The following is a 15,059-nucleotide window of genomic DNA, read 5'->3' on the forward strand; positions in this document are numbered from 1 at the left end:
GTAGTTAATTTGAAAATGTTTAATCATCTATGCAGATGCCAAAACATGTGGAGGAACTTTTAAATTTGTATTTACTAATTCACACATGGGCAAAATTTATCCTCTGCTATATAACTCTCTGACTTTTAATAAACACACAGTAATAGAACTGCCATGGGGGGCCTGGTGGCATGGCCTAGTGGCTACAGTCCTCGCCTTGAATGCACCGGGATCCCATGTGGGCGCCGGTTCTAATCCCGGCAGCTCCACTTCCCATCCAGCTCCCTGCTTGTGGCCTGGGAAAGCAGTTGAGGACGGCCCAGATCCTTGGGACCCTGTGCCCGCATGGGAGACCTGGAAGAGATTCCTGGTTCCCGGCTTCAGATCGGCGCAGCATCAGCTGTTGCAGTCATCGGACAGAAGATCTTCATCTCTGTCTCCCCTCCTCTCTGTATGTCTGACTTTGTAATAAAAAAAAAATCTTAAAAAAAAAAAAAAGTAAAAAATAAAGAACTGCGATGGGCTTTGCGATACACAGAACAGTTTCATTAGGCTGAAAAGTTCCTTTGTCTTGTCCCTTTATTGTACTAATCCCTCCTGCTAAGCCCAATCACCAGCACTCATCTGCTCCCAATTCCTACAGTTTTTCCTAGACAAATTTACGCTATGGCTATTTAAAAAAAATTTACTATTTAAAACATGTGCACGAGATTTCTTAGTTTTCATGTGATACATATTTAGAAGCATAGGAGATCCTCCCTCTGCCTGTATCTCCCCTTTATTATTTGTCCCCAAGCTATCAACAGCGTAGTCCTTCATGTCACTGTTACGGGCTTATCTTCCTGACATAGAAATTCCCCATGGCATTTGCTTGGACTTTTGACAAATCTGAATTGAAAAGGTTTCCTTTCAGCCTTTACCCGAGAGGTTGAGGAAGGCTATGTCGATGGTGCTGGGTGCAGTAGTCAGTATTCATAGCGGCAAGTGATATGTAGGTTTATTCTTTCAGTGAGCTAAGAATAACAGTGTGGCAACTTAAAATTTCTGGATATTAAAAATTTTACATAAGGGAAAAATGCTTACTACCTGACCAAGTAATGGTCCACGGATTCGTCTCAGAACTTCAGATCCATCCCAAATGCTGGAGTTCAGACTTCCTGGTTGGGGCTAATAAAAAACAAGACAAACAAAAAACAAAACCCACAAAAAAACAGAAAAAGTTAGCAATAATGTGGGCTCTGAGTGAATTATCTGCTTTGGGGGAGCAAGGCTCAAACAGCCTCAACTGCTTGAGGTTAAGAAATTTCAGTGCTCTTAAATACACATTACTTCCTGACTTCAACTCAAGAAGTGGATCATAAGAAACTACACTTTGAATTGTGTATCGAACACCGTAATCCTGTCATTACGCCAGATGAAATAAAGCAGCAAGGGTATGCTTCGATTCTTGAATCAGAGTAACTTACCTGCAAAGCTGGCCTGGTCTGCACTGCCCTCATGATAGCTGGATCTTCTAATTCATTTTCAATCACCATTTTACTGAGCCTTTCTGCCAGATTCTCCTCATGATCACCCAACAAGTCCATTTCATCTCTCTCTCCATTGTCTGTCTGTTCATTAACCGGCACCGGTAGCTTTTCTTCCAATTCAGCCAGGCGCTCATGTGCTTCTTGCCAATCATCATCTGCAAGTTAGAGAAGAAATATAGTTTATAATGGGAGAAAGAAAGTTTTAAAAATTTCTTCTTATAATCAAACAACCTGAACTTCAGAGGCCAGGTAAAGGTTAATTTTTACATAGAGACATGAATAAAATTTTAAGTTAAGGGACACAAAAAGTGATTTAAAAAAAAAACTGTAAGAGTAAATAACAGGGTCTGATGGGATAGCGCAACGGTTAAAATCCTCGCCTTGGACATGCCGGGATCTCATATGGGCACCGGTTCTAATCCCAGCGGCTCCACTTTCCATCCAGTTCCCTTCTTGTGGCCTGGGAAAGCAATCAGGGATGGCTCAAAGCTTTGGAACCCTGCACCTGCGTGCGAGACCCAGAAGAGGCCCCTGGCTTTGGACTGGCTAAGCTCCAGCTGTTGCGGCTGCTTGGGGAGTGAATCATCGAACAGAAGTTCTTCCTCTCTGTACGTCTACCTTTCCAGTAAAAATAAATAAATCTTACAAAAAAAAAAAAGAGTAGGGCCTGGCAGTGTGGCCTAGTGGCTAAAAGTCCTTGCCTTGAACACGCCAGGATCCCATATGGGAGCCGGTTCTAATCCCAGCAGCTTCATTTCCCATCCAGCTCCCTGCTTGTGGCCTGGGAAAGTATTTGAGGATGGCCCAAAGCATTTGAATCCATCTTCTTTGACTACTATTTGGTAATCATCTATTACATGGCAAACACTATTGTAACTTTAAAGGTTCTATACGTAGCAGACAAGGATGTTCCCCTCATACAGCTTTCATTCAAGCAAACAAGAGATAATGGACAATAAACACAATGACTAAATCCATTACATACTATGCTTAAAAGTGTTCCAAAACATGGAGAAAGCAAAGTAGCCTGCAAAACCGTAAACATATGGTCAGAGACGAGCTTCAGTGAGGTGACATTTCATTTGAGAAAGATTAAAAAAAAATTAAAAAAAAGATTTATTTATTTTTATTGGAAAGGCACATTACATTTACAGAGAGAAGTAGAGACACAGAGGGAAAGATAATCCACCTGTTGGTTCACTCCCCAAATGGCCACAATGGTTGGAGCTGAGCTGACCTGAAGCCAGGAGCCTCTTCTGGGTCTCCCACATGGGTGCAGGGACCAAGGCTTTGGGCCATCCTTTACTGCTTTCCCAGGCCACAAGAAGGTAGCTGAATGGGAAGTAGAGCAACCAGAACATGGACTGGTACTCATATGGGATCTCACTGCATGCAAGGCAAGGATTTAGCCATTGAGCCATCGCACTGGGCCAAGAGTAAGAATCAGTCATGTAGTTATTGGAAAGAAGACTGTTATAGGCAGGACCGTCAGCAGGAAGGTGTTAAAATGAGAGCTTGTCAGCTGTGAGAGCAAGAGGGCTGTTTGGGACGGAAGCATCAAGAGTAGAAAATGACGTCAGAGCCAGGAGAGGTGGCACTCCTAAGAGGTCGTCTGGGTCACTGTCAAAAGGAAGGCAATGGGTAGTTATCATAAGGCTAACTTTTTAGAGAGAATCACTAGCTATATTGAACATGGATTGGCGAATGGGAATAGCAGAGACAGTATCAGAAGCATGGCGATCTGGGAGATGGCTATTGCAGCAATCCAGGGGGAGAGTAATCGCAATTTGAACCAGGGTCAATTCCTCTTCTATTTTAACTAATGTCCTTGCAACTCCTGTGCACTACTATGCAGGATGTAGCACTGACACTAAGGTTGTTTTCTCAATTTATTAGGCCTACCCAGCATTCATTTCGAGTCCCACTATAGTATTAAAACCTTCAGAAACCATTGCTTCTGTAGAAATGAACCTCCCTTCCATTCCAGCTCTCATTTCTGTTCTCTCCAACCTAGTCATTCCATTCTGCTTCCAATCATTAAAAGCTGCATGTACAGTTGTGATTCCTTTCAGCATTCCAACTTCTCCCTCCACTGAAGCTACCCTCGTCTTTTCATTTTAATACTACCCTCACTTCATCTAAATGTACTCAAAAAAAAATTATTGATTTCAAAGTCAGAGTTAGAGGGGAACAGAACAAAAAAAGAGCGAGCCTTCAGTCCCCAAACCAGGAGTTCTCAGGGGTGTCAGGGGCCCAAACACTTGGGCCATCTTCTGCTATCTTCCCCAGGCTGTGAGCAGGGAGCTAGAACAGAAGTAGAGCAGCTGGGACATGAACTGGTGCCTGGGTGTGTTGTCAAGGTCCCAGGCGGCAGCTTAGCCTGCTATAGCTCTATGTTTTAACCTACAAAGTACCTGTATTCTTTTGTTTCTGTTATGTGTTTTATTCTTCTTTTAGTTATACATTTCACATGTTCCACACAATTCAGCACAAAGGGATTTTTCTTTTTATTGCTTTTTTTTTTAATTTAAGCATCAAAAATTTGTAACTTAGAAATTTCTCTATAACTAGTTAAGTTCTTGAAAATACTATGAAAACTCTGTCATAAAAATTGTTTGAATTATGTTTTAGATCTCTTAATAGTTCTTAAAAACAAAATTTATTTTCACCTACTTGAAATGCAGAGATCTTCCCTCTGCTGGTACAGCCCTCAAACACAACAGCTGGGGAGGTGGACCAGGTCAAAGACAGGAGCCCAGAATTCCACTGGAGCTTTCCACAGGTGGGCAGAGACCCAGGCGCTTGGCACACTATCTGTTACCTCTTAGGAAACATCAACATGAAGCTAGATTGGAAGCTAGGAGGTACCAGCACTCCAACACGAGATGCAGGTCTCCCAAGCAATGCCTTAACTCCCCGCTAACGTTATTTTGTCTATGCACATCATTTGACACCTTTTCATGCAGAAAACATAAATGCAAATACTGATATTATACTGTTTAACACCCACAAGATTATGTTCTATGAATAAGCTTAATTTTCCTCATTCCCTACTGATAAACATTTGGATTATTTGTAATTGAACATGATAATATAGTAATGAAAGGGTGGGCATTTAGTCTAGAAGTTAAGATGTCACATCCCAGGGAGTACCTGAATTGGACTCTATGTTCCAATTCCTGATTCCAGCTTCCTGCTAACGTACACTCTGGAAGAAAGGGCTGATGGCTCAAGAGACCGGGTCCCTGCCATTCACATAAGAGTGAAGTGAGTTTGTGGCTCTCAGCTCAGGCCTACTCCAGGACTGCCTCTCGAAGGCATGTGGGAAGTAAGCCATCAGATGAGAATTTTCTTTCTGCTTTTAAATAATAAAACTAAAACCTATACTGAACATCATATGTATCATCAACCTACTGCAATAAACACTATACGTATATTTCAATGTTTCAATAGGCTAATCCCTTTGTATGGACAAAGTAATATTTATAATTTGTTATTTTTACTTGATCTTTCATCTGCTGGTTCAGTATCTCAATGGTCACAAAAGCCAAGGTTGGGTCAGGCTGACATTGGGAGTTTGGAAATCTGTCCACCTCTCCCACGTCGGTGATGGGCCACAAGGGACATCTTCTGCTTTCCCAGGAACATGTGTTGAGAGTCGAATCCAAAGTAGAGCATCTGGGACTAGAACCAAAGTTCAGACGGGCACTGACATCACAAGTAGTGGTCAAACAAGCTGTGCCACAATGCCAGCCCTTTACTTTACTTATGATATTATACACATGTGACACTGGGACCCAAAAGGTGAGAAAAGTAGGACTTACAAACTTATGTCTTACACCACAGGACAAACTCTCCAGGTTTTGAGAACAATCCATAGGGAAGGAGACATCATCTCGCCATCACTGGGATAAAGGCTGTCGGCAAGGGCTGTACATAACATCAGTCTTACCTACACGCCTCTAGGACTTGGGACATGGGTCATTTTTCCTAATTGTGGAGATTCCCTCCTCATCCAGCAACTTCCTCTGAGTGCCCAGGCCTCAGGAATATTATTTTATAGGAAAGAACTGAAAAAAATCAACCTTTGCATTTTGATAGTTTCTTAGAAGCATAACATTGATGTGCTCAAAAAAGGGGAAGATCTTCATAGATGAAAATTACAGTGTTCTATGCTCATCCATCTGAAATACCCTTAAGGAACAGCATAATTAAAAACCAGCTATGGCATCTTGTCATTTTGTTGAGGAAGAGTGCTCTGACAAAGGGTAAGATTTTTTTTATTTTATTTTACGAACCCAACAATGCACAAAGAGTAGAGAGGCCTCTGATTTCAGAGATTTTTAAAATACTTCCAAAACAGTCTAAGTTGCTAACTGTAAAGCACTCTTTTCAGTCTCCATGTCTCAATTTTGTTTCCGGTTAAGTTTACCAGATCCTATCAACACTTAAACAAACGTGTTAAATAGTCATAGTCTGCTCAAATGGCTCCGTTGGGGACCGTCATGCTTTCAAACATGTAAGCAGAGAAATCTCTGTCATGGAATACATTATGCTTTTACCTTTTTCTTGATCTTATGAAAAAAAAAAGTGAGGGGGTATGTCACAGATCTAATTCCCTTATATATATATATTCCTTATAATCTAAAAAGTTACTTAAGACAAGCCATTGCTTAATCTTAATTCATTGTCTAACAAACTGAAAAGGAGGGCAAAAGAACAACAGAGAAATTAAGGGAAAAAGAGATAACCGTATTTCTTCAACTAACGGATCTAACTCCAGTGTCAACTACTGCATTTCTGGCAGCTTTTTCTTTTTTTTAAAGATTTATTTATTTTTATTGGGAAGTCAGATATAAAGAGTGAAGGAGAGACAAAGAGGAAGATCTTTCATCTGCTGGTTCATTCCCCAAGTGGCTGCAACAGCCGGAGCTGATCCGAAGCCAGGAACCAGGAGCTTCTTCAGGGTCTCCCAGACGGGTGCAGGATCCCAGGGCTCTGGGCCATCCTCTACTGCCTTCCTAGGCCACAAGCAGGGAGCTGGATGCGAACTGGGGCCAGCGTCCATATGAGATCCTGGTGCATCCAAGGTGAGGACGTTAGCCACTAGGCTACCATGCCAGACCCTTTCCTGGTGGTTTTTACAAATCTGTTTATTGTGCTAATGTCCCTGAAGCCTATCCTAGGGATATTTCTGAATGAAAACAAACTAATGGGAAGGAGATTAATTTGAGGGCAGTCTCAGTCCTTCAGATTATATCTGTTACCAGGAAGAGGGGAGAGTCTTCACCAGCAGAGGTTAGATGTTTCAAACTTTAACCAAAGACTGTTTGACGTAACAAGTCTGCATTAATTGTATTTATAGTTATATACCCTGTCGCTCTGCTTCCTCATCTGCTAAAACGAGGATTCTGTCAGTGCTTACCTCACAAGGTGGCTGCAAAGGTTCAGCATCTGTTTGGAATATTTCGAGTGGTCCCTGGCACAGAATGAGCACCATGTGGTGGCTTTTGATCTTAGAGACTGCACTGGGCTTACTGCAGCATCGTTTGTTGCTTTAACGTGATGTAAACATTGTTTCACACAGAAAGCACTCACTAGTTTCTTAAAGGGACATCGGCCAGTGACTTACATTATCCACCGCACTAGAAGCTATTACTCAAGATGTCCTGTCCATGAATTAAAAATCAAGCAGAAACTCTAGCAAAGATGAAGTGCTCATTGCACTCTGGAACTCAAGGAGAAGGTGAGACAATTCCTTTTTTCATGTTCAAAAAATGAGGACGTGTCACATTTTAATATAACATGTACAAATCGATTCTATCAACTCCATTTGTTGAAAAATGATAACATTCAGTACATGATTTTAATATAAAGAGTTTAAGCACAAACATGTAACTTTTTAGCTTCTATTTCATTATTAATCAATCATCTTTTTTTCCACAATGAGCTTTTGCTTGTACTTTCAACATTTTTCTTGTTGTTCTCAAGTCACGGCAGGCCAAGTTTAGGTTCTCTACTGAATTTCATAAATTTTCATTTTTGGCAGTTCAGCGTAAGTTAAAAGCAAGCTGTTTCGGTCACTGCCAAACCAGTGAGGCCTTTGACTTGTCTCCGATTCTAAACCTCTTAAGAGTCCTCCCTATTGCTACATTTCCTCTTCCTGCTTATGAACTGTGAATATTTGCACTGACAGAAGTGCTGCGATTCACACATATTTACATATCCTAACAAACACTGTGATTGCACCTTTCCAACACCAATAGTCAAAGCAAAAATACCTACACTGATTCATCCCTGCTCATCTTTTTAAGGTAAAAAAGTTTCAAAAACTGCTTACTTATTTTCATCTTCTTGAAAGGCATAGTGGTAGAGAGTGAGAAAGGGAGAGACTTGCATCCCCTGGCTCACTTGCATTCATGGGCCTGGAACTCCATCTGGCCCTGCGTACAGCTGGCAGGGACCCAAGTCCTCGAGCCATTATCTGCTGCATCCTAGGGTACGCCAGAAGGAAGCTGGATCAAAAGTGTAGTGGCTCGGGCTAGACCTAGTACTGTGCTACAGGATGTCAGCACGCAGAGCAGTGGCTCCATCTGCCACCGGTCCTCTGATGTAAACTGTAATTTACTAATCTGCTTGCTTTAAGTAAAATGTGATCTCCAACTGTCATTTAAATCTGCTTCCTCAATTTTCTATCCCAGCATTTACATTTTGTTAATTTGACTCTTTTAACTTTCTACATTTATTTTGTCTCCTAGTGTATTTATTCCTATCCAGGGACAGAAAACATTTCATCTGTGCACAACATTTTTCTATTTATTAAGATTTTCTATTACTGGGCCTGGCGCGGAATCCTAGTGGCTAAAAGTCCTTGCCTTGCATGTGCTGGGATCACGCATGGATTCTGGTTTGTACCCGGAAAGCTCCATTTCCCTTTCGGCTTCCAGCTCCCTGCTGGTGCCCTGGGAAAGCAACAGAGGATGGCTCAAAGCCTTAGGACCCTGCACCCACATGGGAGACCAAGCAGAAGCTCCTGGCCCCTGGCTTCGGATCAGCTCAGCTCCAGCTATTGTGGCTGCTTGGAGAATGAACCAGCAAATGTAAGATTTCTCTCTCCTTCTTTCTGTAAATCTGACTTAAAAAAAAAAAAAGATTTTTCTGTCACTAAAATTGTTGGTATAAAAAGCATTTACTTTTACTGAAGTTACTATCTGACATGTAGTGTACTAGGAGAGGAGTGAATTTTAAAACACATTTGCATGCAAGACTCCGAATGTTCCACTGGTCACTACTTTCCCTAAGCTGCATGTCTACCGAGAAAAACTCCCCTTTCCCAGGATTGTTTTAAATCTCTTGTGAATATCTACTTCAAACATTTGCATTCCTTCTTATGGCTTCCTGGAGCCTGGATCCTATAGCTGGAAGGGATCTGGTTTTGCAAGCCAGGCAAAAAGTGGCCCAAAGGAGTAGGCAGAAAGACGTACTATTGCACCAGAGAACACCAACAGAGGACTGTGCTGCAGACGGAGTGAATGCGGCGCCTCCCCCAGGTGAAGCTGCTGTAACTGCAAAGGGCCGTCACTTACCCACTGCACCTGACCCGAATGTATCATCATTGAACTGATCAATCTCTTCATCCTCTTCTCCCAGGCCCTGAAACGCATCCTCGTCTTCATCTAGAGGACAATCCTCCAAAGACTAAAAGCAAGATAAAACTCATCAGCTATGCACAAAATTCAATACTTTAGGATATTGAAAAAAGCATCCTAAGAATGTTTATCTCACTTTCTCAATGAACACAATAATCTCACCCCAACTTTCTGTAAAGATGACATTTGTTTCCCATCCACCAATCGCCTCGGCTGCGAAAGGTTTCAGTTCTCTTCTGTCACCTGCTTCCTCCTTCTAATTCCGTTTAGAACCCTCTCCCACGAGCAGTTTCTTGATTTTATTGAAATGCCTCATGAAATCAAGAAATTATGCTTATCACTGGATAGAATAGCATTGGCAATTAAAAATGCATGCTTAATCTTGCTTAAATTTTGTCTTTCTAAGCAGTTCTTGCCTTATTACACTTATGTTATCATTATGACCATTTTATTACTTTAAAAGCTTTCTCCTCATTTTCCACTCGTCTCCTTAAACTTCCCAGAGGCACACATTAGTGATAAAAGAGAAAGCCAGGTTTTCAATCACAATTCAGCAAACTCTGTGAAAGCTGTGATACGCCAAGTGCAAGTGTTGGTGCCACTCTTACCAGTAGCATATACCTGGCAACTCACACTTTTCTGGTTAATTCATCAAGTACCACAGGAGAACGCTCTGTGTCCCGGGGAGGCTAGGCTCCAAACGTTACCAGTTACTAAGGCATGAACAGTGTCATGCACTTTACTGTTGGGAGGCGCAAACAGCGATTTAGGCACAGACTGTGTGTACACCACGGAACAAAAGCCAGACACCCCTCAACATCTCAGATGCACTCTAGTTCAAATATTTCCTCATTTCATTTATCCCTTTCCCCTTCCACTTGATTCAGTCTCAAGTTTTTTTCCTCCGTCGGCAGCTTCTGCCCATGCATTTCCTCCTGCACCTGTTTACTCTGGTCTTGGGTGTGCTGTCAAGTAATTGTTTGCAACTTTCTACCAGAATCCCAGCTATCAGTGCTTATAGGGGACATATCTTGCCTGCCTATCTTTTGGCTAAGTGTGTTTCCTCAAGGGACGGTTAGCACAAAGGATGATTCTTATCCTAGAGCCCTCCCAGATTTGCACATATCAGACATACCATTGCCTCCACATCATTCCCCTCCAAATCAGCACGATTTACCGAAACATGCCACTTGAAAAAAAAATCAAAGACTCCTGGGGATCCTGTAGACCAGTCCCCTTCAGCTTACAACAGAAGCTGTCCAGTGGTTAGGACTCGCTCAAGGTCAAACAGGGAGTTGGTAACAGGTCAGGCCTGGGCTGTTGCTACATTCTCGGGACCCACACCAAACCCACGGCTCTCTGCACTTGCCTACAAGGAACTTCGGCCGGACACGCCCCCTTCCAATTCCGAGCCCTCAGCAGCAAAGAGTTCGGGGGTCCCAGTCACACAGCAAGCCCGGACCCCCCCCCCCCGACCTGAGTCTACCCGCGCGTCTGGGGGCGTCTGTGTAAGGGGGGGGGGTGGAGGGAAGGGATGTCCTGGGGCCAAGGCGGGAAAAGTCCTTCTGGAGCATTCCCGAGCGACTCCTCCACAATAATAGCCACCAGCTAGCTGCAAGCTTGTCTCCCCCGGGCACGCTGCAGGTTAGGGGTGAGGGGGTGGTCCGGCTGCGGCATTTAACGGGCCCTCCCCACCCCAAACCATAACTCTCCCCAGCGGCAAGTGCTGGGGCAGTCCCGCCCCGCCTCCCCCCCGCGAAGCCGGCTCCCAACCCGCGCAGGAAAAAATCCACGACGCCAGGCCGGTCCCGCTCCACTCGCTCCCGCGGCTCCCGCAGCCCGCCCCCTCCCCCTCCGCAGCCGCGGACCGGCACGCGGGGGGTGAGAGCGAGAGGGGCGCGGGAGCGAGGGAGGGGCCACTTCCGGTCGCGACAGCTCACCTCGTAGCGGAACATTCTTGGGGAGGGGGGGAGGGAGTGGGGAGGGGAGCGGGGGAGGGAGGGAAGAAGCGCCGACTCCTCGAGCTTCTCCGCGCGCGGGTCCTCCACCGGCTCGCGACCCCTGGCCGCCGCCGTACGCCGGAGCGTGCGTGGGAACGTGCGCAGGCGCGCCTAGGGAAGGGCGGTCACCTCGACCGGCGTCTGGCGGCGGCGGCTGCGCGGGGACAGATTTGGCGTCCCGCTTCCTAGTCTCCGCGGCGGGAAGGAGGTTCCGTCGCGAGAGACCGCGCATGCGCCGCCCGTCGAGGGCTTTCGGGCGCTGTGGGTTTACGGCCCCGCCCCCGGGTTTCTCCGCGCCGGCGTAGCGCTCAGCTTGGAGCCGAGGATGCAGTCACGAGTTTTCCGTCATCGACAGGGCGGAGAAAACCTTAGTAATTGTCCTTAGGGAAGGCTCTGAAGAGTCCCAAGCCTGGGCTGGGAGACGGGAGAATTCCTGGGATTTCGTTTCCCCACCTCCCACCCGTTTGGGGGCTGCCCGCGGGTCCTCACGTTGCTGACGTGCCGCTGTGGAAAGGAAGTTTGTGGCCCTCGAAAGGGGTAGAACTCCGCCTCGAGTGGCTCATGGCTCTCTGAATCAACAGCAGGCCGGCGCTGTCATTTATGTGACTCAGAATGATGACGGGGGTCAATATTTTTTTACATTTTATTATTATTATCATTTTATGATACAGTTCCATAGGCTCCTGGTATTTCCCTTATCCCCTGACGGGGCCAATTTTTAAAAAGCCAAAGGCACGAGCGGGGAGCTTCGAGGTCGGGGGATATTTTGAGGCTGCAGGCGCCTAAGGCAGGTGGAGCGGGAGAGCTCGGTGGCCTGTGAGAGACAGCCTGGGTGACACTATTGACTTAGACGATCCAATCCACAGAAAAGTTTGCGGGTTTATAAAACTTCGGTGTCCTGGTTCTAGAAGCCTGGTGGCTTGCTTCTCTGGCACCTCCCATAACCATTAAATCCCATTTGAACAAACTGCTCTCTCTCATTTCCCCTGAAGGACTAAACTTGCTCCATGAAGAATGAATACGTGAGGGTTTCGCAACCCCTTTCTCTGAGAGTCTTAAAATGCGGCCTCGCCTGGGGATGGTGTCCAGTAAATTCTTTTCATGTTAGTGTGACTAATCAGAGTTTTAAGTACTGGCAACCTGGGATTTAGAAGTAAATGTTCTTGGCTGTGAGACTTTGGCAAGTTTCTTAGTATCCGTGGCCTTTAGTTTCTTCGTAAAATAGGTTTCTAGTTATACTTGCCTTAGAGGAGTTGTTCAGTAGCGTCGTGATGGTTCTATTCTTCCTAATGACTGAAGATGGCCTGCTTTTCTGCTACATGCTTTCTATGGATTCTCGAATCATCCCTTGTGCTCACCCCGTGAGGTAGGTACTATTATTTTCTGCATGTTGTAGATGAGGCTCCCCAGGATTAGAGGCTTAAGTCACTTGCCTCAAGCCACTCAGTGACACTCTGCAAAGCTAGCAGCTGGGGTCCCTCTCTGATTCTAAAATCCTGTCATTGGGCCAAAGTAGCAAAAGCAAATATTGACTGTAGGCCAGGCCTACGCCTTAAGAGTGAATGATAATTGGTTTTCAAGCATGCATGGAACATTATAAATCTTCATGTATTAAGTAATAGCAAGTGTCAACAAGGCTTGTGCCGTATGTACCAAGGGGATGGCACACTGTGACTTGCTAGCTGATTTTTTAAAAAAGATTTACTTAATTGAAAGACAGAGTTTGGGCAGGGGTGAGAAGGGAGATCTTTCATCCACTGGCTCATTTCCTAAAAGGCTCCAGTGCTGGAGTCCGGGCCAGGCAGAAGCCAAGAGCTGGGAGTGCCATCCAGGTATGTCCTGCACTCGGGTGATCTGCCAGTGCTCTCCCAGGCACAGTGAAAGTGGAGTGGGCTCGGTTCAATGGCTCACTGGCTAAATCCTCACCTTGCAAGTGCCGGGATCCCATATGGGCATCAGTTCATGTCCCTGCTGCTGCGCTTCCCTCAGCTCAGCTTTGTGATGGCATTTGGGGAGTGTATTAGCAGAATCAAGATCTTCATCTCTCCTCTCTGTAAATGTGATCTGCCTTTCCAATATGAATAAGTACACTCAACAGGATGTTGGCATCACAGTCAGTGGCTTGAAATGCGCAAGTTCTAGCAAGTTGTCTAGTTTTAAGTGAAGTTGTATTGACGTGTTGCAACCCTCAGTTTTGCGTGTTGCTGTCTTTGGTTGCTGCATTGTTTACAAAGTCAGAATTGAGTAGTTACAATGGAGACCATGTCTGGTCCTTTACAGAAAGTTTACTGATGTCTAATATTTCAAACCATATTTTGAAACCATTATATTAGAAATCAGTAGTCATGATAAGTTAGAAACAAAATTTCTCATTTTCAGAAAAAAAAAATCCGTGAAATAAAACAATGGGGAGTAGAAAAGTGGGAGATGAATGATGAACTTACTAGCGTATCAACAAATCTTAGGGTAGAGTTCACGCAGCTTAATGTAAGTGAATGATAGAGTAAATCCAAAGAAAATCCAAGGAAAGAAGGAAGGCAGAGCAGACACTGAAGCAAGAACACAAGGTCATGGAATCAGCAGAACAGCCGATCCTCACATGTAACACCTGTCCATGAAGGAGGCTGTGAACTCCTTTAAGAGCATAAAACATATTTTTAAAAAAGATTTATTTTATTTTTATTGGAAAGGGGGATATACAGAGAGGAGAGACAGAGAGGAAGATCTTCCGTCCAATGATTCACTCCCCAGGCGGGCGCAATGGCTGGAGCTTAGCCAATCCAAAGCCAGGAGCCTCTTCCAGGTCTGCCATGCGGGTACAGGGTCCTAAGGCTTTGGGCTGTCCTCTATTGCTTTCCCAGGCCACAGGCAGGGGGCTGGATGGGAAGCGGTGTCCATATGAGATCCCAGCTCATGCGAGGCGGGACCTTAACCACTGCGCCATCGTGCTGGGCCCGAAAATAAAACATATTTTGAGCTGGACAATAAGCTTATTGTTGAATTGGAAAAGGTGGAATTTTCCCCCAAAGTGATTCTGTTTTTTTTCCCTTTTTCTGAAGTGATTCTTTAACTGTGAATTATGATACATCTGGAGAGGGTGGCAGAAAGAGGCTTTCTTAAAGAGGCTTCTGACAGCTGAGTGAGTAAATCAGAGAAATCTACCACTGGCTGTGTTTGGTGTAGTTGGTGTTTTCTGCAGAAGCTCTAACTAATCATAGTAGAGTTTACAGACTCTAAAAATTGTTACGAAAAGCATGTATACTGTGAGAGTAGTTTTGGATGTTATTTTCATCAAGTAATAGCACATTTCAAACTTAACCATGCATCAAGAGAAGAGGACTTAATGAAACACAGATCACTGGGCGCCATTCCCTGTGTTTTGCATCGGCAGGTCTGAAGTTGGACCTGCGAGTTTGCATTCATAGCAAGTTTCTGTGTGATACTGATGCTGTTGGTTCTGGAACTATGAAAACCCACCTGATCCATGAGTGCTTGAGAGGTTGTGAAGAGGAAGGAAAAAGTGGTGGGTTGCACAGAGCTGTCATTCCTGTAATGAGAAGAAATATAAGGTAACATTTATGGTGAATTTCACAAATTCTTTTGACAGTTCTCTCTCAAGAGGTGCGATTTATTTGCTCATTTCTGTCACTGCTTTGACCAAAGATGAATAGAAGAGCAGATGCTAGTGCCAGTTGTGGGTCTGCTTTTTGAGAGTGATAGCCAAGGTCCATTCAAGATAGCCAGCTGCCTTGCTGAAGAAGACATTGCATGGAAGGACCCAGTACTGCATGGGGAAGGAGAGGACGCTAGCTAAATCCATCTTCCTAGCGTTGGGCTGTTAAGAAAGGCTAAGAGGCTCCTTGAAACAAAAGGCGGATCTCCCAAGGACCTATCTTTTTTCT

General features: G+C 44.6%; 1 protein-coding gene across 1 annotated transcript in view; it reads right to left on the reverse strand.

The window, feature by feature from the left end:
• Positions 1 to 11,264, reverse strand: part of PATL1 (PAT1 homolog 1, processing body mRNA decay factor) — a 32,686-nt gene extending 21,422 nt beyond the window's left edge. Inside the window, exons 1-4 of the mRNA XM_041003978.1 lie at positions 11,098 to 11,264; positions 9,095 to 9,206; positions 1,446 to 1,663; positions 1,066 to 1,146 (exon numbers count right to left, since the gene is read on the reverse strand). Of these exons, the coding sequence (XP_040859912.1) occupies positions 1,066 to 1,146; positions 1,446 to 1,663; positions 9,095 to 9,206; positions 11,098 to 11,112 (426 nt within the window). The 5' untranslated portion in view covers positions 11,113 to 11,264. The remainder of the gene's footprint in view (positions 1 to 1,065; positions 1,147 to 1,445; positions 1,664 to 9,094; positions 9,207 to 11,097) is intronic.
• Between the last annotated feature and the right edge of the window lie 3,795 nt (positions 11,265 to 15,059).

Source organism: Ochotona curzoniae, unplaced genomic scaffold (genome assembly GCF_017591425.1).
Source record: "Ochotona curzoniae isolate NIBS_2020 unplaced genomic scaffold, NIBS_Ocur_1.0 scaffold_3171, whole genome shotgun sequence".
NCBI lineage: Eukaryota > Metazoa > Chordata > Mammalia > Lagomorpha > Ochotonidae > Ochotona > Ochotona curzoniae.